The sequence below is a fragment of the Erinaceus europaeus genome, chromosome 4, assembly GCF_950295315.1.
Source record: "Erinaceus europaeus chromosome 4, mEriEur2.1, whole genome shotgun sequence".
Taxonomy (NCBI): Eukaryota; Metazoa; Chordata; class Mammalia; order Eulipotyphla; family Erinaceidae; genus Erinaceus; species Erinaceus europaeus.
The window spans coordinates 74,723,264-74,750,822 of record NC_080165.1 but is presented as its reverse complement, the minus strand read 5'-3'; the positions used below and the strand labels follow the sequence as shown (position 1 = coordinate 74,750,822).

The window sequence follows — 27,559 nt, the reverse complement described above, 5'->3', positions numbered from 1 at the left end:
ATTTGTCTTTTAAATGGTTTCTTCAATGAAAAAAAAATCTTAAAATATAAAGTAAAAAGTAAACCATGTTAAAGCATAAAATACACAAAAATGTTAATTTTTCTGGGCTTTTGTAGTACCATTTATTAGTTTTAAGTTTGGAATGAAATAAGGGTGCAGTACTAAATGCTTTATAACTTGTCAATATGGAGAACATTCTGGGGATAACTTGTTATTAATATGTTCCTTTTATAGGTGGGGGAGATAGCAAAGCTTTTGATACCTGAAGCTCTAAAATCCAAGATATATATGGTGGAAAGAATCCCCCACACCACCATTATAAATTAGAGCTGAGCACTGCTCTGGTAAAAATATTTTTTTAAAAAAAGTTCCATTTCTAATTTTTAAATTCTGGTTTTGCTTCTTGATCTGCATCAGTGTGACAAGTAACTGTAATCAATGTCCGAACTCCTGTATTTTTGTGAAATAAGAAGCACTATCTCAAAACCAAGTAAAACAAAAAATGATCAGATGAGAAAACCAAGTTAGTGGTTTTCAGATAGGAAGTTGGTTGGTACAGGGGTAGGTACATTATGGAGTAAGACTTTATGTGCTGAGTATAAAAGATACAGATCTTGATTTATAATGATTTCATGCCTGAAGCTAATATAATCTAATGTAGTGTAATGTAATACTGTTGGATTGTGTTGTGGGAGAGAGAAGAGACCAGGAACTCGTGGTGGCATGGTAATACAATTCTTTATTGATGCGGGCTTCCCAGAGTTGGGTGCGAGCACAGTGGGTTTAGGCCACGTGGAGCTAGCAAAATGGCCACCTCCCACTATGCACGCTAGCCCTTCTCCAGGTCAGGACTCAGAAGAGAAAAAGGAGAGAGAGCGGAAACAGGAGTGACTTTAATAAGAGAATTCCGGAAGTGGCAAGGATTGGCTAGGAAAGGGGATGGAGAAAACAAGGCAGTCTGGTAAGGTAGAAAGTTTCCATAGCAATGGTTGCTAGGGTTTTAGCTCACGAGGGAGGGAATGGGCGATACCCCGAGGGGGTAATGTGGTGGAGGAGGAGTCATTTTTTAAATAAGGCAGAAGATTGATATGTAAATAATAATACTCGCATGGAAATCCGGTGATTTGTGGGTCCTTCCTAACTCAACCACATCTGTACAATATCCCAACATAATACAATACTACTTCAATTAAAAGTTAAATGTTAAAGCACTATCCTGGAGAGTAATCCTTATACTTTATTTTAGTATTAAAAGAATGATAGTACTGAAAATGTTAATAGCTGAAGGAAGAACTAATCTTGAAGCAAGATAGGCCAGTAATTGGTTGGGAAGAGAAATCTTCTCTCTCAGATAACCTGAACTCTCAAATGCTATGGTTCATTTAACAAACAGGTGAGATTAGTCTGCCAACTTAAAAAATTTAGTACTAACCTTGGTTTTTGAATCTTTATTTCTCTCTCTCACTTACTTACTTTTTATTGAGGGGATAATGGTTTACAGTGTAGTCTCCCCCCCCTTCTCACCACTCCTGTCACCAAAGGTCTGTGTTCCCAAACCCTCCCCACAAATAACCACTATAATTCTCCCACAGTTTTAGATATAGAGTGACAATTTTTCCCCCCACATTCATATGTTCAGTTCTCTATATCCCACATGAGTGAAACCATTCTGTAGTTGTCTGTTACCTCCTTACTTGCTTCACTAAGCATAATCTTCATTTCCATCCACTTTATCCCAAAGGACACAATATCAACTTTCATTATTGCTGAGTAATATGCAGTGATTCTTAATTTCTTCCATTTTCAACTTTGCAAGTAAAATATTGGCCAATTTTCTAATATATTTGATATTCTGTATGGTACAACCAGAAGATATATATGGTGGAAAGAATATAAGTATTGGAGTCACATTTTTTTTTTTCTTAAAGCCAGAGCACTGGTCAGCTCTTGTATCTGTTGGTGTAGGGGATTGAACTTGGGACTTCAGAGCCTCAGGAATGAGAGTCTATCTACATAACCATTATGGTATCTACCCCAACCTTGGAGTCAAAATTGTTTAATCTTACCAAGTTGCTGAATCTATGATATGGATATAATACATATAAGTGGGTTCTTGAAAGACTAAAGGAAACAAACTGTGGACTATCCATGGTATACAGTGTCTGCTGCATTGTGTGTCTGTACCATGTGGATGGTAATTTCTCAGGTTTAAAACAGACTTTACCTTATTGAATTTAGAGTTTGATGGAAGGTGTGGTACATGGCTCACTAATCAAATTAAGAAATATATTTATTTTTCTTTCTAGAATTGGGTTGGCTGGCTTTGTCGAATAGAGTAACCTTCCTGAAAGATAAAAGATTTTCTTTGGCAGAGGAAGAAATATAATAGAATTTAGTTGTAAAAATGGTGTAAAAGGAAAGCACACACCGAAGAGTAAGACAATTGAAGCTAAGAGTCCACATTTTGTGAAGGAGAATGAATTAAAGGCTTGTAGACATGTAATTGTACTCTTGCTTTTCCTTAAGTTATCTGTTCTCAGAGCAGTGGAATTTTTCATCAGAGATAAGTATGAGAAGAAGAAATACTACGATAAAAATGCAGTAGCTATTGCAAATGTAAGTAAAAACCTTCCCCTCCCAGTAATTGTTGCTTGTTGACTAGATCTTACATTTACAACATATAGTAGACCTTAACTTGTTTAGTTTAAAAGCACACTAGTTACATACTTTTAAAGCCTGCATATTGGGATTTTTTTTTTTTTTTTACCATAATGAGGTCTTACAAAGCAGACTTTTGATTTAGAAAGGTAATTTTTATTTTATTTTAATTTTATTACTGGATAGAGACAGAAATAGAAAGAAGAGGAGATAATAGAGAGGGAGTAAGAGACAGAGAGACACCTGCAGTTCTGCTTCACCACTTGTGAAGGTTTCCCTCCGCAGGTGGGGAGCAGGGGCTTGAACCCGGGTCCTTTTGCACTGTAGTGTGAGTGTTTAACCAAGGCCGTCATTGCCTGGCCCCCAGAAAGGAAATTTCTTTTTTTTTTTTTCTTTTTTTCTTTATAAAAAGGAAACATTGACAAAACCGTAGGACAAGAGGGGTACAACTCCACACAGTTCCCCCACCGGAACTCTGTATCCCATCCCTTCCCCTGGTAGCTTTCCTATTCTCTATCCCTCTGAGAAAGGTAATTTCTAAGAGTTAAATAACTGCTTAAATGACACTTGACTGATTAGTTTATTTTGTAAACTGTTCAAGAAGATAAAGCCTCTAGTTGATTAGGAGGGAGGAATTGTTTCAATAGATTCTGCAAGTAAATGAAAAAGAAGAAAAGGGCTAATATAATTCCTCCTTAAAGACTTTAGAGAATAGTCCAGGAGAAGTATAATAAAACAACATTTTATTTTTTTATTATTATTTTTTTAAATATATTTTTAATATTTATATTTATTTATTCCCTTTTGTTGCCCTTGTTTTATTGTTGTAGTTATTATTGTTGTCATTGTTGTTGGATAGGACAGAGAGAAATGGAGAGGGGAGGGGGAAGACAGAGAGAGGGAGAGAAAGATAGACACCTGCAAGACCTGTTTCACAGCTTGTGAAGCGACACCCCTGCAGGTGGGGAGCCAGGGCGTGAACCAGGATCCTTATGCGGGTCCTTGTGCTTAGCGCCACCTGCACTTAACCCGCTGCGCTACAGCCCGACTCCCATAAAACAACATTTTAATTGGTCATTATTATAACATGCACTCAACCAAGTGCACCACCACCCTACCCTCAGTTGGTCACTATAGATACCTAACAGCATCCAGTATACTGTAAGGGCCAAATATGTCACCGTTTGTTGTTGCTTTTATCTGCTTAAAATTCTCACCACAAATAGCTACTGTTTAAGACTAACTTGTTCTAATCATGTTTTTCAGCCTTTGATTCCTAGATTAATAAGCAAATTCTAAGATTAATTTTTTTGGCTAAGTCATCTATCAAATAATTTAGAGACAATAATCTCATTTAATTTTTTATGTAAACTAGATTTTCCTTTTCAGTTTATATAGATACATGATATAATAGAAAAATTAATCAAATACTAACAATGAGGGTGCTTTAATGAATTAATTTAACCATGAAGAAATCTTGTTAAAAGTGGCTAAAGAGTTACTAGCATATGTTGTGGAACAAAGATAACCAGGGTTTTTACCTTGTGTGTAAAAGTTAGGATATTTTTATGTAGATGAAATAATTTCTGACTCTATTTTTTATTAAAATGTTTTACAAGACTTGTCTTGGGTACAATTTCACACTCAAGTCTTCTGAAAGACTGATAATGACTATCAATATTGAGAATACTTCTAATTTAAGTTTCATTCTAGCATTACAGGGAAATAGAATAACTTTAAAATATGAATTAAATACTTTTATGTGAAATATATGCATGATTCTATTTTATATATTTTTTTCATACTTATTTTTATTTGACAGATTTAGAGGGGGGAGGGAGAAAGACAGCTGTAGCACTGTTTTATTACTCACGAAGCTTACCCTCCACAAATGGGTATGCTTTGCCAATTATCAAGCTCTTCCCTCCATTAGTGGGGACAGGGGTCTTGAACCTGGATCCTTGAGCATGGTTTATGTGAATTTTTATTTTAATTTCTTTATTGGAGAGTTAATGTTTTACATTCGACAGTAAGTACAATAGTTTGTACATGCATGACATTTCCCAGTTTTCAACAATACAACCCCCACTAGGTCCTCTGTCATCCTTCTTGGATCTGTATTCTCCCCACTCACACACCCCAGAGTCTTTTACTTTGGTGGAACACACTAATTCCAGTTCAGGTTCTACTTGTGTTTTCTCTTCTGATCTTTTTTTTTTTTTCAACTTCTGCCTGAGAGTGAGATCATCCCATATTCATCCTTCTGTTTCTGGCTTATTTCACTTACCATGAATTTTACACGGTCCATCCAAGATCATCTGAAAACGGTGAAGTCACCATTGTTTATAGCTGAGTAGTATTCCATTGTATATATATACCATAACTTGCTCAGCCACTCATCTGTTGTTGGACACCTGGGTTGCTTCCAGGTTTTGACTATTACAAATTGTGCTGCCAAGAACATGTGTATACAGGTCTTTTTGGATGGGTGTGTTGGGTTCCTTAGGATATATCTCCAGGAGAGGAATTGCGGGATTATAGGTTAGGTCCATTACTACTAGCTTTCTGAGAGTTCTCCAGACAGTTCTCCACAGAGGTTGAATCAATCGGCATTCCCACCAGCAGTGCAGGAGGGTTCCTTTGACCGCACAACCTCTCCAGTTTTTACTGCTGCTAATTTTTCTGATGTATAACATTCCCACAGGAGTGAAGTGGCATCTCATTGTTGTCTTTATTTGAATTTCTCTGACAATCAAATACTTGGAGCATTTTTTCATGTGTTTCTCAGCCTTTTGGATCTCTTCTGTGGTGAATATTCTGTCCATGTCCTCCCCCCATTTTTGGATGGGGTTATTTGTTTTCTTGTTGTTGAGTTTGGCAAGCTCTTTATATATAAAGATGTATGACATGTTTGTTAAAGAACTTCTCCCATTCTGTGAGGGGTCTCTTAGTTTGGGTAGTAGTTTCTTTTGCTGTGCAGAAGCTTTTTAATTTGATGCAGTCCTATAGGTTTATGCTTGCCTTAGTCTTTTTTATAATAGGATTCTTTTCATTGAAAATGTCTTTAAAATTTATGCAGAAAAGATTTCTGGCAATATTTTTCTCTAAGTATCTGATAGTTTCTGGTCTAACATTCAAGTCCTTGATCTACTTGTAATTTACTTTTTGTATTTGGTGAAATACAGTGGTTCAGTTTCATTCTTCTGCATGTTTCAACCCATTGTTTCCAACACCATTTATTGAAGAGACTCTGCTTTCTCCATATAATAATCTGGGCACCTTTGTCAAAGATTAGATGCCTATAGCTGTGGGAGCTTTCTTCTGGGCTCTCATTTCTGTTCCACTGGTCAGTGTGTCTATTCATGTTCCAGTACCAAGCAGTTTTGATGACAATGGCCCTATAATAAAGTTTGAAATCTGGGAGTGTCATGCCTCCATTTCTGTTCTTTTTTCTCAAGATTGTTTTCTGGTTCCAGATAAACATTTGTAGCATTTGTTCTATTCTCCTAAGAAATGTGCCTGGGATCTTGATGGGGGGATAGCATTAAATTTGTACATGGCTCTGGGTGGTATATTCATTTTGATGATGTTAATTCTTCCAACCCATAAACATGGAATATCTTTCCACTTCTTCGTGTCTTTTTCAGTTTCCTTGAGTAGTGACTCATAATTTTCAGTATACAAGTCTTTCACTTCTTTGGTTAGGTTTACTCCTAGATACTTTATTGTTTTTGTTGCTATAGTAAAAGGAATTGATTTCTGGATTTCAATTTCTTCTAAGTGTTTGCATAGAGGAATGCCACTGAGTTTTGACTGTTAATTTTGTAACCTTACTGTATTTCCTGATGATTTCCAAAAGCTTCTTGCTGGATTCCCTAGATTTTTCTATGTATACTATCATGTCATCTGCAAATAGGGAGAGTTCTTGTTTCCTAATGTGTGTTTGTATGTCTATGAACTTCCCTCTCAGTACTGCCTTAGCTGTGTCCCAAATATTTTGATAGCTTGTGTCTTTATTTTCATTGAACTCTCGAAACATTTTGATTTTTTTCCCGTTATTTCCTCTTTGTCCCAGTAGTTGTTAAGGAGTGTACTGTTGAGCTTCCACATTTTGGGATTGTTACTAATCTTTTGTTGATTATTGTTAGTTGAATTCCACTGTGGTCTGAGAAGATGCTTGGGATGATTTCAGCACTCTTGAATTTGCTGGTGCTATCTTTGTGGCCTAACATATGGTCTGTTCTTGAGAATGATCCATGTGGACTTGAGTAAAATGTGTATTCCAGTTTCTTGGGATGAATGACTGAAAATGGCCAATAGTTCTAATTTGTCTCCTCATTTAGCTCACTCATGTATTTATTGATTTATAATGGTTCAGGTAAACTCGACATAGTGTTAGCATTTGATGACTATTAGTGAGATTTACTCAGTCTGTAATCTTTCATATTTTAGCTTTTAAAAATACCTTTGGGGAGTTGGGGGTAGCGCAGTGGGTTAAGCATAGGTGGTGCAAAGCGCAAGGAGTGGCATAAGGATCTGGGTTCGAGCCCTCGGCTTCCCACCTGCAGGGGAGTCGCTTCACAAGCAGTGAAGCAGGTCTGCGGGTGTCTATCTTTCTCTCCCCCTCTCTGTCTTCCCATCTCTCTCCATTTCTCTCTGTCCTATTCAACAGCAACGACATCAGTCATAACTACAACAATAAAGCAAGGGCAACAAAAGGGAATAAATAATAAAAATACATATTTATAAAAAATAATAACTTTTGCAAGATAAGAGAATATAATTTTGAATTTATATTGTTAATGAAATAAAAATTCAGAAGAGTTTACAAAGATCACATTTAACCTGAGGGTAAGTATATAAGCAAAATAATGATTTAGAAATAATTTGTTGTCTATCACTTTTAAAGTACTTCTCATGACACTCAATATGCAAGAAACTTTATATTACTAAGAATTACAGTATATATTTATTTCCAGGTTTTTTTTTTAATCTTTAGTAGTAGATTGAATAGTCACTTAACTAATAAAGTTTGAGGACTGGGAGGTGGCAGATCCAACAGGGTGGGTGCCTTACCAGACCCAGACCACAACTTTGAGTCCTGACACCCCATAGACACTGGCACTGGGGAGAGCTCTAGGAATGGTGGAGGAGTTCTGTGGTTTCTCTGTTTCTCCCTTCCTTTCTTTATCTGAAAAAAATTGTCACCAAAGTTATTGCTCAGGTTCTACATCTACAATGATTCTATTGCTCCCAGTGAGCTCTTTATTCATATTTTTAGACATGTGTGTGTGTGTATGTGAGAGAGAGAGAGACAGAGCGATCGATCGATCAATCACAATATTGTTGTATTGCTCATGAAGTTTCCCCATTCAGTTGCTTCTGTAGTGACTTGGAACTGAACCCAGGTCTTCACATATGGTAAAATGTGCACTCTATTGGTGAGCTCTCTCCCTGACCTTGATCTGAAATGAAAAAAACAAAAGTAGAAACAAACAAGAACTGGGAATGGTGGACTGAGGCTGAGGTGTCCTTGCTTCCTGCAAGATGATGGTGGTGATGATGTTTGACTTAACGTCAGTCTCCTAGACTTTGAAACAGAGAACATGGCCTTTTGCTTTCAGAATTAATTTCATGTGGAGACAAGACTAGATTCAAAACAATACAAGACACATAAATATTTTATACCTAAAGTACTTAAGGGCACTATGGCACTTGAGGGGCTAAGGTGAAACCATCTGAATACTAGTTGTATTTAACTAAATAATCCCTTGACCTCTTATATGTTGACCTCTCTTTTGTTGCCAGTATAAGGGTCTGTTTTCTGGTCTCTTTTGTTGCCAGTATAAGGGTCTGTTTTCTGGTGACTTTGTTCTTCTGATGTTTTGTTTTCCTGTCATCCTGCGTGAGTTGAGATCAGCTGGTATTTATTTTTCATACACCGAACAGTTTTGGCCTCTTGATCAAGTATTTATTGTATGAGTTTATTTCTTTGTTCTGCTCGATTGGTCCGAGTGCCTGTTTTTGTACCTTTGCCACACTTTTATTTACTTGAGCATTGTAGTGTAAATTAAAGTTGGGAGAATGATAAATTTTCTTTTCTAGTGTCCTGTAATTTTCATTGGAAAGGTCATTTATCCCTTTTGTTGGATTCACTCCATGATATTTTACCTGTTTGGATTCAATTGTAAATGGGATTGTTTCCTTCAATTTCTTTTCTTTTGACTCACTTGTGTATAAATGTGCCATAGCTATATGTATATTTGTTATGTGTCCTACTTTACTCAGTTTATTTGCTGATTTCTAGTAGTTTTTTGATGGTCTATAGGATTCTCTAGATACATTATCATGCCATTTGCAATTAGTGATTGCATGACATCTTCCTTTCGAATTTGGATTTCTTTTCTCTCTCTTCTTTTAAAGTCTAATAGTTTTTTATTTTTATTACCTTTATTTATTTATTGGATAGAGACAGCCAGAAATTGAGAGGGGAGAGGAAGAGAGACAGAGAGACACCTGCAGCCCTTCTTCACCACTCTCAAAAAAGTGCAGGTGGGGACCAGGGACTTGAACCTGGGTCCTTGCACACTGTAACATGTGCGCTCAACTAGGTGCACCACCATTTGGATTTCTTTAATATCTTTATCGCCTGGTTGCTCTGGCAGTGCCTGAAGGACTATGTTGAATAGTATGATGGGATTGCACATCCTTGTCTGTTTCCTGGTTTTAGGGTAAAAAGCTTTCAGTTCTTTATTTGGTATGTTATTTGATATGACAGAGTGAAATTGAGAAAGAAGGGGGATAGAGAGAGAAGCAGAGAGACATCTGCAGCACTGCTTCACTACTCATGAAGTTTTCCTTTTGTAGGTGGAGATCTGGGACTTGAATGTGGGTCCTTGTGCATGATAACACATATACTTAACCAAATATGTTTTCACTGAGCCCCAGATAATGTGATTAATTCAGTAAATGTATTTTTCGCTTAAGTATCTACTATTATAATATAACTTCTATTGAAAAGCATATTTTTAAGATTATTTCTGCATTCCTGAAAAATTTGAACATCACAGTTTATTGAAAGCTCATGGGACAACTATGTGAAAATTGCTATTATAAAACTTAGAAAACATAACCAAGACTTCCTAAAGTGGGTTTAAAGTTAGCATCTCATTCATGAGGTATTTTTAAAAAATATTTTTACTTATTTATTATTGGATAAAGACAGAGAGAAATGGGAGGGGAGGGGAAGATAAAGAGGGAGAAGACAGAGAGGTACTTACAGACCTGCTTCACCACTTGTGAAACTTCCCCTTGCAGGTGGGGACCAGGGACTTGAACTGGGTCCTTCCACACTGTAATGTGTGCACGTAACCAGGTGTGCCACCGCCTGGCCCCAAGGTACTTACTAGTATTTTGGAGCACCAAATTTTGTGGCATCATACTCCTTTTGTTTCTCTGTAATACTCTTACCCTCTTTTCCTATAATATTAAAAAATATGAAACATCTTAAATCTACATGCTACATACGGTTAATAGTATAATGATGTCTCAGAGAACTTCATTTGAACAATGAAATTGTATGCAGTCTGATATCTACACACAGTTAACTTCTACTATAGAGAAATACACAAGTAAGGTTCTTTTTTTAAAAAATTTTTATTTATAAAAATGAAACATTGACTAAACCATAGGATAAGAGGGGTACAACTTCACACAATTCCCACCAACCAGAACTCTGTATCCCATCCCCTCTCCTGATAGCTTTCCTATTTTTTATCCCTCTGGAAGAATGGACCTAAGGTCACTGTGGGATGTAGAAGGTGGAAGATCTGGCTTCTGTAATTGCTTCCTTGCTGAACATGGATGTTGACAGGTTGATCCATACTCCCAGCCTGTCTCTCTCTTTCCCTAGTGAGAAAGGGCTCTGGGGAAGCAAAGCTCCAGGACACATTGGTGGGGTTGTCTGTCTAGGCATGTCTGGTCGGCATCATGCTAGCATTTGGAACCTGGTGGCTAAAAAGAGAGTTAACATACAAAGCCAAACAAATTGTTGAACAATCATAGACCTAAAGGCTGGAATAGTGCAGATGAAGAGTTGGGGGGGGGGTGTTCCTCCATTTTGTAAATAGCAAGTAGGCATATTTTACTTATTCCAGAGGGCCTGTGACTATACTAGTCACCCCCCCCCCCAGCATGAAATCTGATATGCTGGTGGACCCCAAGTTATTGTTTGGGGACCTGATGTCATGGCTGGAAAAAGGACCAAAAGGACCAGAAAGCTGGATCTGGGAAGAGAGTAGCTCCCTAATATAGGAAAGGGGTTTAAACATTGTTGACTGTAAACCCCATCGATTTGATGTGATCTGGGGTCCGTAATCAGTTTAGGAGCCTATGTGACTTCTGCATCCCTGTAGATCTGAGCTCACTTCTGTGGTCATGAGTAGGAACATTCCAAGCTGCCCCAGTATGAACCCATCTTCCTCAGGTGTAGCATAGAGTATGTTGTCCATCCTCCCTTCGGAGACAGTGTCTACCATTGTTGATCCAAGTTGAGAGCAAGGTCCTATGGGGGCCCACAAAGGGATCTATTTTGTTGTTCCTGATAGAAATGACTGGTAACAATGGAAAGAGGGATTTATTTGAGGTCTAGGCCCATCTTGTCTGTTTGGGAATCTCAGGACTTCCCGAATAAGGCCCCAGCTGATAGGTTGGCCTTATAGTAACTGAAGAGTCATCGTTAAAGTGTGCCAGTCTCTTGCCCTTATTCAGCATTTGCAGTCCTTGCTTTGATATGGTTAGCTTTGGAGTGAGTGAGAGAATTGTAATAGGAAATAGGTGATGAGGGTATCTAAGTCTAAGTAGACACTATATCATTATAAACTTTATACTGACTCACTGCAGAGCAACCAGAAGGACGGAAATCACTAAAATTAGAGTAGACAAACAACATTGAAAATAAGAGAACCATACAAAAGATCAATGAAGCCAAATGTTGGTTCTTTGAAAAATTAAACGAGGTGGGTTCTTAGATTGAAGGGATGAAGAAATAATCCTAGAACAGGCAGTATCAAATACATACTAAAGAATGGGTATGAAATAATAGAATTATGGGTATTTTGAGCTGAGAGGAAAGAATAGGCAAAGTCTCCTAGAAGCAGAAGAAAGAGGCTAGTGAACTGGAGCCAAGAGAAATTAGTATGTACTAGCGAACAGTTTAGCCATGGCAGTGAAAGCTAGATAGAATCAATAGTACTGGATAGATTTTCATGTAGATGGCAACATATACTATGTACTTTTTGTATTGGACATCTTTCAATCATCACTGTTTTCTGTACATTCTATGAGACTATTACTTTTTATTGACACATAGTTTTGTTTATAGAATATGTTTCTTTTTCTGTTTAGCTGTTGGTTTGCCACTTTTCTCTCTCTACATGGAACATAATATTAAATATTACTAGAACATTTTTTGAACATTAGATTATTATTTATTGGGTAATTTCATATGCCACCTTCTGCATTTGAAAAATGGCTAGATCTGTTTCCTGTCTATCAAAAGGACAACTGACCCCCCCCTTTTTTAGTGATTTATCTTGAATTAATATCTCAGCATAGTGAAAGCTTCTATTTCTCTTTAATATTTTTCTTTATACCTTTTATGAGTTTGGACAAAGAAATCTTCATGATACTGCTGTCATCTTAAGGATTTTTTTATATGCTTCTTTTTTTTTTTTTTAAGAGTTAACATATAAAGCCAAACAAGTTGTTGGCTAATCATGAAACTACTAGAGAAAGGGAAAGAGACAGAGAGACACCAACAGCCTTGCTTCATCACTCAAGATTTCCTCCTACAGGTGGGGACCTGGGGCTTGAATCCAGGTCCTTATACACTGTAATGTAAGTGCTTAACCAGGTGTGTCACTGCTTGACCCCTTTTTCTTTCCTTTTCTTTTTTTTATTTTTTTATTTTTTAAATTTATTTCTTTATTGGGGAATTAGTGTTTTACATTCAACAGTAAATACAATAGTTTGTACATGCATAACATTCCCCAGTTTCCCATTTAACAATACAACCCCCACTATGTCATTTATCATCCTTCATGGACCTGTATGGACCCACCCACCCATCCCAGAGTCTTTTACTTTGGTGCAATATGCCATTTTATATGCTTCTTAAACCTTCTGTTTTCTACAAAGAGTCACAATTAAGGTAAAAGCAAGTAAAAGTCCTATGGGACAAACTGACATTGAACGTAGACTTTGAGAAATAGATTGGCATTTTAAAAACAAAAGATATGAATCATCATACCTTTTTTATTTTTTATGTGTAATCCCCATTTGTAGTCAATAAATGACTAAATTGGACAATTATAGTAGCCTACAAACTGCATGGGTGAAAAAACCCTGAAGTTAATAGTCTTGTATTGTGACTCAGGAACTACGACCATAACTAACTTGTTTAAGCAGACTGAATAAAGACTTGTCATCTCGCAATGTTATTTTAACATCACATAATAAAATTTCTATAAGAGCACCTTTTATTTTTAAAAATTCCTCATTGGCACTACTGATATGACAGGGCAATATAGAGATGTCACTTTTATGGCTCCAAAGATCTATTGTTCATTTTGTAAACATATTACAGTTGTATTTTGGCAGTAAAGAGAGCCTGAAGATAATGCTTCCATTACAATGATTAACTACACATGTACAAATTGGGTAGCAAGATATGTGAAAAGGCTTTTAGATGAAATCTGTTTTCATATATAAATTGCCTCTACTGCATATTTAACTGTCTCAAAGCTTTTGGGTAATTCAGCAAGTACAACACTGGAAGTAATGTTTGTTCATACTGATCATAAAGAAGGAAGTGTATAAATTTCTTTTGACGAGTCCATCTGCTTCCATATTGAATTAATCTGCTTTTTTCCCCCTCTCAGCCTTTTTACTATTTTTTTAAATAGTTGATTAAGACTTTAATTAACTTTTACTACTTTAGCTTTGTTTTAGTTTTCATACCTAAAACAGTTATTATAATACAAAAACTCATTTATATTAACTCTTCAGCTGCTTAGAAAACAATGTGCCTTTATGCTTCATAGCATCAGTATTGCAGTATTATAGTATTGACTAAAAGTGAACTATCAGAGAAACTTAATTATTTCTCAAAATTCTTTGGCAGTGTTGTTATCTGAATATATAATAGTGAAGTTTCAGAATATAAACTATTCTATAATAAATCCCTTTGCTTTCAGAAATTTTCCATGGAAGTTTTTCAAAGTAATTCTTTTTCAAGGCATTATTTTCTATTACATTCCTGAGTGCTGCTGTATCTCAAAAGTGCATGTTTTTGTTTTGCTTGTTTCTTTTCTTTGCTGTCAGTTCTGATTACTTTCTTTTTTCCTCCAACTTTTCTCTGGTAATCTACAGATATCCTCCTCTGATCCTCCTCTTCAGCCTTTGGTATCCTCTCCTTCTCTACAAGCTGCTGCTGAGAAAAATAAATTGGAGGTATAGTAGTGTTTTTAAGATGCTTTATGTAGTACTCGGTGGCAAATGAATTGCCTTTTACAGTGTGCCATAATTTGAGTGTGTAACAATCATGTAATGATGGTCTTCCATATTAAACATGGTAAGTTTATTAATTTTTAGAATATTTCCTACCCTACATATTGGATTAAAGAGATTTAATCTAATTCAGTTTCAATTTTTTTCCTCCCTTTAAAAAATACTTATTCCCTTTTGTTGCTCTTATTTTATTGTTGAAGTTGTTGTTATTGATATTGTTGTTTTTGGATAGGACAGAGAGAAATGGAGAGAGGAGGGGAAGACAGAAGGGGAGAGAAAGATAGACATCTGCAGACTTGCTTCACTGCCTGTGAAGCGCCTCCTCTGCAGGTGGAGAGCTGGGGGTTCAAACCGGGATCCTTAAGCGGGTCCTTGTGCTTGACCCACTGCGCTACCACCCGATCCCTCAGTTTCAATTTTTTTGATGTAATAGATGCTGCTTAACATTTAGGAAGTGTTACTATTTTTTTGCCCTAGTTTCTTTTTATTTTTTTATTAATGATTTGACAGTGATTTACAGAATTATAAGGTAAGGGGTATAATTCACACCTTTCCCACCACCAGGGTTCTGTGTCCCCATTCCCTCCATTGGAAACTGCAGTGGTTCTCCAAAGGTCACAGATATGAGTTGACTATTGTGTGTGTGTGTGTGTGTGTGTGTGTGTGTGTGTATAATTATATATAACTATAGCCTACAAATACATATATTTGCTCCTTTTCCCCTATGGTCCTACCTTCTCTTCCTAAGCCACATCTACACCTATTACTACTTCTAAATGTCCTTCCTTTTTTCTCTTCTCTGTGGGTCTTGATGGAATTGGAATTTAGAGCCCAATCTGGTCATCTCCCCCTAACATTTCTCCCCCCTATGGGATTATGGACCAAAATTATTTATGGGGTGCAGAAGATGGGAGTTCTGGCTTCTGTAATTGCTTCTCCACTGGGCATGGACATTGCAGTTTGATTCATACCCCTAGCCTGTTTCTGTCTTTTCTCTAGTGGGTTAGGGATATGGAAAGGTGAGGTTCTGGGACATGTTGGTGAAGTCATATCTGCCCAGGGAGTTCAGGATGGAATCATAGTAGTATCTGCAGCTTTGTGGCAGATTATTAAGAGTTAGAAGGTTGACATCTCAGGCTTGGTGTCTCTGGATACAATCTGAAATGAAAGGACAGTGGCAGCATAATATGGCATGGTGGCAATAGTTGCATTGATTTAGTTGAGGTCAGCAGAGGCAGTATAGGGATAAGGGTTGGAGAGGAGAGGAGGGGCATCAAGAAATAAAATCGTAGCCCCAGAGGTTTCAGGACTGGGAGAAAAACTGATTTTAAAGAGAATGGGGAAGGTTCCTTGCAGTCTTCGAATTTACAAAAGGCAATAAAAAGATTTCTGTTATAACCAAGTTACTTGGGAGCTTGGTTTTCTTAGAAAATTCCATGGTTAGTATTTACCATATTAGACTTGGTCTCACCATGATTTATGTCATATAATGCTATCTACTAATCACTATATCTTAGATACAGATAGGACCAGATGATTTTAATCTATCTGGTCTAAGGTTGTAAGTGATTTTGTATTTTTTAAAGTTATTTTTAGAATTGTTTAATTTTTCCAGTGTCAGGATTCAGCCAGTTTACAAATTTGAAACATTAAATGCTTAGACTAAAAATATATACTCAGAACTAAAATCTCGATAGTTACAGAATTTAAAACATTCAGTCTATTTTCCCTGACATTGAAATTACTATTACTTTATAAGATTATAGGTTAATATAGTTCCACACCATTCCCACCACTAAAGATCTGTGTCCCCACCCTCACCCCCCTATAGTGGATTTGAGAAATCCCCTCTCCCTCTAGTATTTAACTTTGGAGTGAAACTTGAAAACCTAGTCCAAGTTGTGCTTTTCCCCCCTTCTTCTCTTATTTCTCAACTTCTATGAGTGAGATAATCCTATATTCACTCTTTTTTTCACATCTCACTTAACATGATTCCTTCAGGTTCATCCAAGATGAGGCAAAGAAAGTGAATTCATTATTATTCTTAGGAGCTTTGTAGTAGCTTTTTTTCTTTTGCCTGTCTCCATTATAGTTTTGCAGGATAAAGTATGCATGGCTGCAAGTTATTACCTTTAACCTGTTGAGTATATCATCCCACTATTTCCTGGCTTCCAGGGTTCCTGCTAAATAGCCTGATGAGAGTCTGATTGTACTTCCTTTATAAATCACTTCCTTTACTTTACTTATTTATTGAGTAGAAAATCAGAAATTAAGAGGCAAGAGGAGATAGAGAGGGAGAGCTTCACCACTTGTGAAGCTTTTCCCCTGCAAGCAGAGACAGGGGGCTTGAACCTGGGTCCTTGCAATTGTTGGATGCTCAACCAGGTGCACACTGCCTGGCCCCTCACTTCGTTTATTTCCTCTAGTGGTTTGTAACATTGTTTTCTCTGTTACTCACTTTTTAATAGTTTCACAGTGCTGTCTTGATGTAAGTTGATTCGGAATCAGGAATTTGAATGTTCTCAAGCTTCCTGAATATCTATGTCCTGATCATATCTCAGATTTGGAATTTTTTTAAATTTATTTTTTATTTAAGAAAGGATAAATTAACAAAAGCATAGGGTAGGAGGGGTACAACTCCACACAATTCCCACCACCCAATCTCCATATCCCATCCCCTCCCCTGATAGCTTTCCCATTCTCTATCCCTCTGGGAGCATGGACCCAGGGTCGTTGTGGGTTGCAGAAGGTGGATGATTTGGAATTTCCCCCCCTTCCCTGTGGTCTCTGCATATTGTGACTCTGCAAAGTCCTCCACTTGTCTAGCTTAAAAAATTTTCCCACTCACCCTTAGTCTTTATGACACAGACATCTTAAGCATAAGTTTTGTTTTTTGCTTTTTTTTTTTTTTTTCTCTTTTACTGCTACAAGGGTACAAAATTTCACATTTGAGTTCCCCAAGGTGCTCCTCTGGGGCATATTAAAGTGCTCAAGTGTTTCTGGTCTCTACTGTTCCTGAGCCACCGTTCTTAAACATGAGTTGGAAATGGCTACTGTTATGGTCCTGACAACTGTGTAAGGCCTTAACTCAGTTTGAAACTGTCTTTCTTCTACCTTTCCCTTCTACATACACTCACCCACTTTTAGACGGTCACTTTTTTCTTTATCAGATATTATCCCGGCTATGCTCTGATGAAATTTGTTGTGATTATGTCATATTATGTATTGTATTGGGGAGAGCAGTCCACCATGTCTAGTCCACCATGTCTCTGCTCTGGAAGTCAACAGGATTTCCTTAACACACTGCTGTGAGAGACTGAAGAGAACAACTCATCCCTAATGTAATAATGAGACTGAGTCACACTGCTTTCCTCACCAAACTTTACTGATATTTAGAAAACAGTTTATATTATGTAAAAGTCTTTGTGTATCTTATTTTACTATATTCATTCAGTTATTTATTGTACATTGTCAGAGATCAAATGTAGGATTTTCAGGATGAATCACTGACACACACACACACACACATACACACACACACACATACACACACACACACACACACACACACACACACACACACACACACACACACACACTATCCCAGGGGTCAGGCGGTAGTGCAGTGAGTTAAACACACATGTTGTGAAGCGCAAGGACCAGAGCAACGATCCCGGTTCGATCTCCCGGCTCCCCACCTGCAAGGGGGTTGCCTCACAAGTGGTGAAGCAGGTCTGCAGGTCTATCTTTCTCTCCCCCTCTCTGTCTTCCTGTCCTCTTTTCATTTCTCTCTGTCCTATCCAACAACAAAGACATCAAGAATAACCACAATGATAAAAAACAAATAAACAAACAAAAAAACACCACAGGCAACAAAAGGGGGAAAAAATGGCTTCTAGGAGCAGTGGATTTGTGGTACAGGCACTGAGCCCCAGTGATAACCCTGGAGGCAAAAAGAAACAAACCAAACAACACCATCCCATTATTCATGGAGTTACGTCCATTTTTGTCTTTGGTGATCACTTATGTGGGACCTGAGGGCTAGATTCAGGATCTCATGTATACAAGGCAGGTGCTTTTATATTTGTGCTACCTCCCATGCTTGGTGATGAAAATATTTACCTCATGGGATTTTTATGCAGACAAACTAGGTAAAACTAAGCCTGGTGCTTAGTACAAGTTGAATGAATATTAGCTGCTGTTCTAAGGAAGAATGGCATTGATAATAAATCACAAAACTCTGCTGCATGACAAGGAGTAGGGAAATGGGTTTGGCATATATGGCCTCTCAGCCTCATTATCTATTAACTGCTGCTTTGTATATTAACTTTGGAAGATTTTTGTCACTTCATTTGTAAAACAATATTTTCCAGACAGTGATTGTAAAAATTGAACCAGAAAATGCTTATCAGAGTGTCTGACAGGAACTTATATTTTACCTTTGATAACATGATTGAGAAACTGCCATTACTACTTTTCCAGATTTATAAGTAGGAAGAATTCTACTCTTGAAAGGTTGTTAACCACATTTAAAAAGGTACAGGTGCAAATACAACTTTTAGATATTTTGATTGTTTTGTATATTTGTTATTCTGCCTTATCCCCTCCCCTTTTTTGGTTGTTTGTGGTCTTGTAGTTATTTTAGTATTATATTTTGACTCATTCTTCTTGAATATGTTATGTACACTGCACAGTATAGTTTACCTATACTGACTTGAATTAAACACAGTCATTTGGTTGGCTTTGATGCCCAAACACATTTTTGTTTTTATTTTGCCACCAGGCTTATTGCTGGGGCTCCATGCCTACACTATGAATCCACTGCTCCCAGCAGTCATTTTTTCTATTTTATTTGATGAGACAGAAATTGAGAGGAGAGTGGTGTGAGACAGGGAGAGAGAAAGACACCTGCTTGGGGGCCAGGCGGTGGTATAGTGAAGCACAAGGACCAGTGTAAGAATCCTGGTTCAAGCCCCTGGCTTCCCACCTGCAGGGAGCTCATTTCATACGTGAAGCAGGTCTGCAGGTGTCTGTCTTTCTCTTCCCCCTCTCTTCCCTTCCTCTCTATATTTCTCACTGTCCTATCCAACAACAATGACAGCAATAACAACAATAATGATAAACAACAAGGGCAACAAAAGGGAAATAATGGCTTCTAGGAACAGTGGATTCGTAGTGCAGGCACCAAGTCCCTGGAGGTCAAAAAAAAAAAAAAAAAAGGACACCTGCTGATTTGCTTCACTATTTATGAAGCATCCCCTCTGCAGGTTGGGAGGGGAGGTCCTTGTGCTTGGTGATGTGTGCACTCAATCAGATATGCCACTGCCTGGTTCCCTTAATATGCTTTTCATGAGGAAGTTGTGGTATTTTCCCTTTACAAAAGTCCTAACACTGTGATAATGGACTGTCCTGTCAAATAAAGTTAAAAACAAAAAGGTTCTGTTCCTTTACCTTACTTTTTCTTGGGACAGATCCCTCCCTCCCTCCCTCCCTCCCTTCCTCCCTCCCTCCCTCCCTCCCTCCCTCCCTTGCACTCTGGCTTATGGTGCTGGAGATTGAACCTGTTGCCTTTGGGGACTCAGGCTTTTTATATAACCATTATGCTTGCTTCCTGGCCCTCTTTTTCTTGTTCAGATTTTTACATTTTAGTTGCTATTGTAAAACTTAAAGCTCTGTAAAGATACAGTTAAGAATTTAATAGAAGCCTTAAACACAAATAGCAAATATACAGATTCTAAAATATGAAGGAAATTCTAAATTCTCTCACCTGTGTCATAATGTAGAAAAGATGTTCTTTATTGTATCATCAATGTGCAATGTTTGTTTCATGATCACAGTCATCTACTTAACAGGTTTTTCTAATCATGATTCAAACTAATAAAATAACAAGTGTGTTCAAAGCACACATTAAAAAAAATTGCCAAAACTCTGGGTTCTATTTTAGAAAGAAAAGGAAAAAAAGAAAGAAGAAAAAAAGAGAGAAAAGGAGCCAGAAAAGCCTACAAAGCCTCTTACAACAGAAAAGGTAAAGTGCCTTCATTTATAAGTTATAGAGATTAGCATATTAGAAAAATTAAACAAAAACAAACCCCGAAAACGCGATGTAGGAGTGTGATCATCAGAGTGGAAGGTTACAGAGTAGAGTGTTGCGTGAAAAGCAGGAGAGAGGGATATTGGCACAGTGGTTGTGAGTATATGGTGAGGTAATAACTTATGAGAAGTTTTGTACCCCTGAAACCCAATTTACCTCAGTAAAAATATTAGTGTTTTATTTATGTGCATGTGTTTATATGAGTAACTTCTGACATATTCGTGGTAAAATAATTGCTCTTTCAATAGATATCTGTTGAGTGAGTATTTGTGTGAAGCCCGTTAACATCTCACTTGTGTTAGTCTTGATCATCTTGCGGAGGCTCAGTACCACTGCTGCAAAGAATGGTTGCCTTCTGAAAAATCTAATAGAACCATCCCATATGGAGGAAAACTTTTTAATTCCTATCAATATTTTGTGGCTGAGATAGTGCAGCATAAAAAAGGGAAGATATTATTTAAAAGTATCACAAGAAGAAAAGTTACAAAAACATAGTAGCACAGTTTACTGCACCATAGACATTTTTCTTTTTTTACCATTCATAAAACATCAATAGATTTTCTTTTTTAATTTTTTTATTAGCAATTTGATAATGATTAGCAAGATTGTAAAATAATTGGTGTAATTTTATACAGTTCCACCACCAGAGTTCTGTGTCCCGTCCCCTACACTGGAAACTTCCCTATTCTTTGTCTTTCTGGGAGTATGGACTAAAGTTCTTCATGGGGAGCAGAAAGTAGAAGGTTTGACTTCTGTAATTGCTTCTCCAATGGAAATGGATATTATCAGGTCGATCCATACCCTCAGCCTAGTTGGGGTAGGACTCTGGAGAAGTGAGGTTCTGGGACACACTGATGAAGTTGTCAGCCCAAGGAAGTCAAGATGGTGTTATGGTAGTGCTTGCAACTTGGTGGCAGATTTTTGGAGCGGGAGAGTTGATATCTCAGGCGTGGTGTCTCTGGATTATTACAGTCTGAAGTGAAATATGGCATGGTGGCACTGTTGCATTGATTTAGTTGAGGTCAGCAAAGGAAGTATCACATGGTAGAGGATCAAGAGGAGAAGCATGGAGAGGCAGAATCCCAGAGGTTCTAGGACTGGGAGAAAGATGGATTTTAAAGAGAAGGAGCAAAGCTTCTTGTTGTCTGAGTTTAAGAAGAGAATAGATAATTATAACCAATTTATTTGGGAGCTTGGTTTACTTTGCAAATGTCATGGTTTACTGTATCATACATGACCTCACCATGATTTATATCGTTTAATGCTATTTACTAATAACTATCTTAGACACTGACAAGGCATTTTTTCTTTATGCTCTCTTGAGCGTATATTTTCAGAGTCCTATATAAGTTGTAAATGAGAAATTAGTGGTAATGCCAGTTATGACACTATTACTGGAACAAATAGCATTGTAAGTTACAGTTGCCTCTATTTACCGTCTGTGGGAGGCATACAACTTACACATACAGCTGTACCTGTGACGTTTTATGCTGAGGATTACTCATGAATTCATCATCTAAGCGAAAAAACAGAACATGATCAGTAACCTTTCTAATTAAAAAATAGCTTTTGGGGACAGAAGATAGCTAACCTGCTAAGATGTGTTTTTTGCTCTGTGTATAACCAGGATTCAAGCCCCAGCACCACATGGGAATGCTACGGCACCAGAGAAACTTAAGTGCTATAGTGTTAGCATATCCCTACCATCTGAAGTCAGCCTAAAAGAGTTGGCTTGCCAGCTGTGAAAATGCATAGTGGCAAGAGATCAGCAATGCAATAAAGACAGAACAACTTTCCTTTCTTCTTCAGAGAGAAAGTTTTGCATCTCTGCCTATATCTAAAAATAATGTGGTTTGAATTCCTCCATTTTTGAACATAAAGTGAAATGATACAAATAGCACTGGTGTTTTACTTTTTAGTCAACCTTTTAAGGATCAATCATAATGCATATAGTTATTTTATTCATGTTGATTGCTTTGTACTAGTCATACCACACACACTCATACTCTACTTACTCCTTTTACTGTTGATAAACATTTAAACATTAAGATTATATTCAGATTTTAGCTGTTAGAAATGTAACTGCTTTGTATATGCTTTGTACACACAACCAAAATAATGCATTATTATGCAGACATACTCAGGAATGGAATTATAAGGTCATAAAGTCTGTGTATTTTGAACTTAGTGGATAGTGCTAAGTATTTTCAAAAGTTTAAACCTAATGTTACTACATATTATAACACATGGTAATGTCAGAAATTTTAGTATTTGTAATATGGTGGGTATATATTAGTATGTCACAGTCCATTTCTTTGATTATTAATGATACTAACAGCCCTTTATGTTTATTACATATTTAAATTTCCTCGTTTAGAATTCTGGTTCAGGGTACCAGTTGGTGACACATTAGTTGAGTGTGTGTTACAATGTGCACAGACCCCAGTTCACACCTCTGGTCCCCAGCTGCAGGGGGAAGCTTCAGGTGTAGTGATGTAGTGTTGGCAGCTCTCTCTCTCCCTCTCCCTCTCCCTCTCCCTCTCCCTCTCCCTCTCCCTCTCCCTCTCCCCTCCCCCTCCCCCTCCCCTCCCCCTCCCTCTCTTTCTCTCCTTCTCTCTCCCCTTTCTTCTCTTCTTCTCCCTCTCCTCTCATGTACCCCTGACCTCTCAATTTTTCTGTTTTTATCAAATAAGTGAATGAACTAAAATATTAAAAAATAATTTAGGTTCAAATATTTTACCTGTTTTTCAGCTTATTTTTCTTTCCTTTGATTTGTAAGTCTATGTACACGGCAGTCTATTTCAGTTATATGTTTTCAAGTATCTGTCAACTTTATAGTGGCAGTTGTATTGTTTTTTAAAAATTATCTGTTTCAGGAATTGGTGATGGATAACTCCTTGTCTTATTCCACAGTCAAGGGGAAAGCTTTCAGCTTTTCACTTTTATTCCTTATGAAAATTACATTGCTGTTGGATTTATAGATTTTTATATAGCGAGGAACTGGGATTTAGAAATAATACTATGTCTGATGTCTGATATGTCTGATGTCACCTATTTTAGTTGAACAATTTATGGAATCTAGGTTGGAGAAATAAAAGACTTTTTTTAAAGTCAGCACAAATTGAAATACATCTCATAGCATTTTACATGGTTTAAAGAATGATGCTTGGTAGAGGTTATTTATTCTTTCTACAATATGTTTTGTAAACCTACTCATTTCAACAAAGCCATTATTATATTGACATAGCCAGTGAGTATATATTTTCAAGTAAATGAGAAGTGCTCTTACTTTAGGAATGTATATAAAATCTTTCTTTTGTTAAAAAATTATTCTATCGTTAAATAGTGATAGAAATCGAGAGGAAAAGGGTAGATAGAGGAAGAAAGACAACCTGCAGCACTGCTTCACCATTTCTGAGGTTTTCCTTTACAGTTGGGGACCAGGGTCCCCCTGGGTCCTTGTGTATTGTAACATACATGCTTAACCAGGTTCCCCTATATGAAATCTTTCTTAGTTTAAGCAAGTAGATCTTGATTTCTCCTTTGCAAAGTTCTAAGATTCATATTGCTTCTTTGTTACAGATTGCATGTTTAAAACCTTTAGTGTAGGGGTGCAGCAAAATCTTTTCTATGAAAATTCAGATAGTAAATATTTTTAAAACTTTTTTAAAAAAAGATTTATTTTCTTTATACATATAACAGTTTCACATGAGACAGAGAAAGAGAGAAAAACCAGAGAATGACTTTAGTACGTACAGTGCTAGAGATCGAACCAGAAACTTCAGGCATACAAACAAGTCCAATGCTCTTACTAGTTGAGTCATTCCTCCAGCTGCCAGACAGTAAATATTTTAAGTTGTTGTACAACACCATCTCTTCCCTTCTCTTTACCTGTTTCTTTATATCTGAGTAAGAAACAGTAAGATGTTTGTCAGGAGAGGTGGAGTCATAGTGCAGGCATAGAGATCCAGCAATCACTGGTGGCTAGAAAAGCAGTAGAAATGTAGCCAGGGAACTAGCTCTGCAGGTAAAGCACGGGACTTACATGCCTGAAGTTCTTGTAGTATCCCCAGTGCTACACATGCCAGTGTGTTGTTCTGGTATCTGTCTATCTTGTGCGAAACCCTGTAGCACAAATGAAATACATTTTTTAAAAATAGTCGAGCAGTTAAACAAGAACTGCTATCTTACAGTAAATAACAGTGAAAGTAACTTTATTTTATTAATTAAATAATTATATCGACCTGTCCTCAAATGTAAAAGAAAAAGCTGAAGTTAAAATAGTTTTGTTTTTAATTTCTTTATTGAAGGAACTGTGATGGTAAAGAGTTTGAGGTATGGCATAGAATCATTTTTTAAGTTTTAGTTTATAGGCTTATAAATGGAAATTTCTCCATTCTGAAATTTCTAAAATATTTTTGCAGTCATTTAAAGCTTTATTACAATTGAGGCAATAAAAGGGGTGCAATCTTCCCCATCTGCATAGGGAAATATTTCCCAGTGGTGAAGAACTGCTGCAGGTGTCTGTCTCTCTCCTCCTCAATCTCCCTCTTCACTCTGGACTTCTGGCTGTCTCTGTCCAATAAATAAATACAATTTGGAAATATTAAAAAAGGGGGGAGCAATCCAATTACACTATATACAGAGCTTTCACTTCCTGTTTTATTAAAGGAAGAAAGACTTTTTGTTTAGTAAGCATGAATGTTTTACATTTCTTAATATTAAATTTAAAAATGCCCTTAAATATCAAATTAAAACTCTTTATAAATGCTTTGATGAAAGATAATTTTACTAAGTTAAAGCCCAAGATTAAGAGTGTTGGAGCTAAGATGCAATGGGTCAGTAATTATATTTAATGGACCACTGAAAATAGCAGCAATGGTAGATTAACTACTTTTTTGGTGCTTAACACATACCAGTCATTGTTATGTCCTTCATTTAGATTTCATATTTCTCATAGCAATTCTTTAGATTGATTTTATAATCATTTACTGGAGGGAGCCCTAGAAATACGTGTTTGGTAATTCATTCATGGTCATACAACTGTTGAGTAACTAAATAGGTTTGAGACTTTAACATTCTGTCTTCAGAATATTTTTTTCTTAACCAATATGCTGTATAGTTTCATATATTATTATATTTCATTTATTATTTCAGCCAAAAGTTGGAAAAATGGAGAAAAGTCAAAGGATTAGCTACATTTCTACTGAGTGCAGTTCATTCAATGCATACTAATTAATTTTCATAGCAACAATGGATAATTTTAGTTATAATACAAAGAATTATAAATTGAGAGTAGAATTTGTCCAGCATCACACATCTAGTAATTGCTAGGGTAGATTTTTCTATAAAGGAGGTTACTGATTGAGAGTTCTGTTAAAGAGAAGGGGGTAGGACAGCATCTGATAGAAAATGGGAGAGAGACAGAGAGAGACCTGCGGCGCTGCTTCACCATTCGTGAAGCTTTCCTCCTGCAAATGGGGACAGGAAGCTCGAACCCGGGTTGTAGTGTATTGTAATGTGCACTCAACCTGGTGTGCCACCACCCGGCCCCCCAGTACCACTTCATTGAAGGAGAGATTTACAATTTTTTTTGTTGTCATGGTAGTACATTTCCCTTTGACATCAGTACAATCCCCCAATCAACCAAACTATCAGTTTTATGCCACCACAAGCACTTAGGGAAATTACAAAATTAAGGACTTGCAAAATTTGAAAGACTATTCTGCCTACAAAGAAATTATGATTTTTAAATGGATAGGAGCTTATCTATCTATAAATGATTGCAGTCCAGTAGCCTATTCCTGTCAAGTCAAAGGTTCTAAGTATAATCGGGATGATCATTTTAAATCATACTTTCAAGAGTGAAATACATACTATTAGTGTTCACTTGAAGTAACAGGCACCAACTGGAGTAGTCCTGAGCAAGCTAAGACATTTAATCATAATACATCATTCTGTATGCATGCATTACAAATGGCATGCATGCCATTCCTGTGAATTTCAAAATAACTTTTTTTTTCTTAAAAGAAATTGTGTAACTGGACCGATCCACACTGAACTATGTTACTAAACTTTGTCTTTAGGATTAAGCATCATGTTATGTTTATCACTGTAGCTAGTGCTTACAGCTCCTGGCACATAAGTATGAAAAGCACCACCATAGTCACTTTGAACTGTAATTTATAAAGACTATATTTTTGTCACCCACTATGGGAAAAGCTGTCTTTAAAAACTGTTTATGTGTATTTTTAAATTTTACCTGTTTCCATGAGAGAGTAAACAAGACACCAGAGTACTGTTGAGCTCTGGCATGTGGTGCTGTTGGGAATTGAACCTAGAACCCCTTGGACCTTGGCATGTGCTAATGCTTTGCTGTCTCTCTAGAACTAGGACTCTTTTCCCATTATTTAATCTTCAAATAAGTCTTGTTATAACTTGCCTTAAATGAAAACTTTTTTTTTTTGTTGCCACCAGGGTTATTGCTGGGACTTATGAATCTACCACTCCTAGAGGTCACCCCCCCCCCCTTTTTTGACCGGACAGAGATATTGAAGGGAAGAGGCTAGATAGAAGGTGGTGAGAAAGACACCCTCTACATCACTTGTGAAGAACGCCCCCATGGATGGGGAGCGAACCCTGGTCCTTATACATGGTAATATGTAGGCTTAACGAAGTGTGCCATCACCTGGCTCCCAGTGGAAACTTTTTAATATTTAGCATTGTGATATAACATTATATCCAGTGATACCATAGCACTGAAGAAAATTCTTGCAGGAGAGGCTGGTTAGTCAGAAGTACTGTAGTTATACATCACAGTTAATTGAGTAAATGTCTTTTAGTGTTCATTCTTGTTCTGAAATTTACATGTCTTTGACTATTTAATCAGTCCAGTGAAATACTGTTTCAGATTGTACTACCCCTAGGCCAGATAGAGTGGTATTTACTGAAAGTTGTTCATATGGTTGGGAAAATAAAATGTAGATTACAGTTCTAAATGGAACTGAATATGTACTTTAGGAAAGAATATTAAGAATGAGGTACACCATGTATTGGTAGTTAAAATTTGAAAAAGTACATTATAAAGAATAATAGAGAAAAGGGAAAACTAACAAGATTATAATAAGTAAAATAAGGTTTGGGAATAAGTGAGTTATATGTGTGATTACTTCTCATATAAAATACTTTAAAATCAGATTGTATATAATCAAGCTGTGAAAACCTTCACATACAGAAATATGA

General features: G+C 36.8%; 1 protein-coding gene across 3 annotated transcripts in view; it reads left to right on the top strand.

Moving 5' to 3' along the window:
* SMAP1 (small ArfGAP 1) overlaps positions 1-27,559 on the top strand; it is a 129,732-nt gene that overhangs the window by 69,067 nt on the left and 33,106 nt on the right. The window contains exons 4-6 of one of the 3 annotated variants that reach the window (XM_007529037.3): positions 2,541-2,616; positions 14,089-14,169; positions 20,171-20,251. In XM_007529037.3, the coding sequence (XP_007529099.1) occupies positions 2,541-2,616; positions 14,089-14,169; positions 20,171-20,251 (238 nt within the window). The remainder of the gene's footprint in view (positions 1-2,540; positions 2,617-14,088; positions 14,170-20,170; positions 20,252-27,559) is intronic. The other 2 variants (XM_007529038.3, XM_060189991.1) reach the window with 2 other exon arrangements.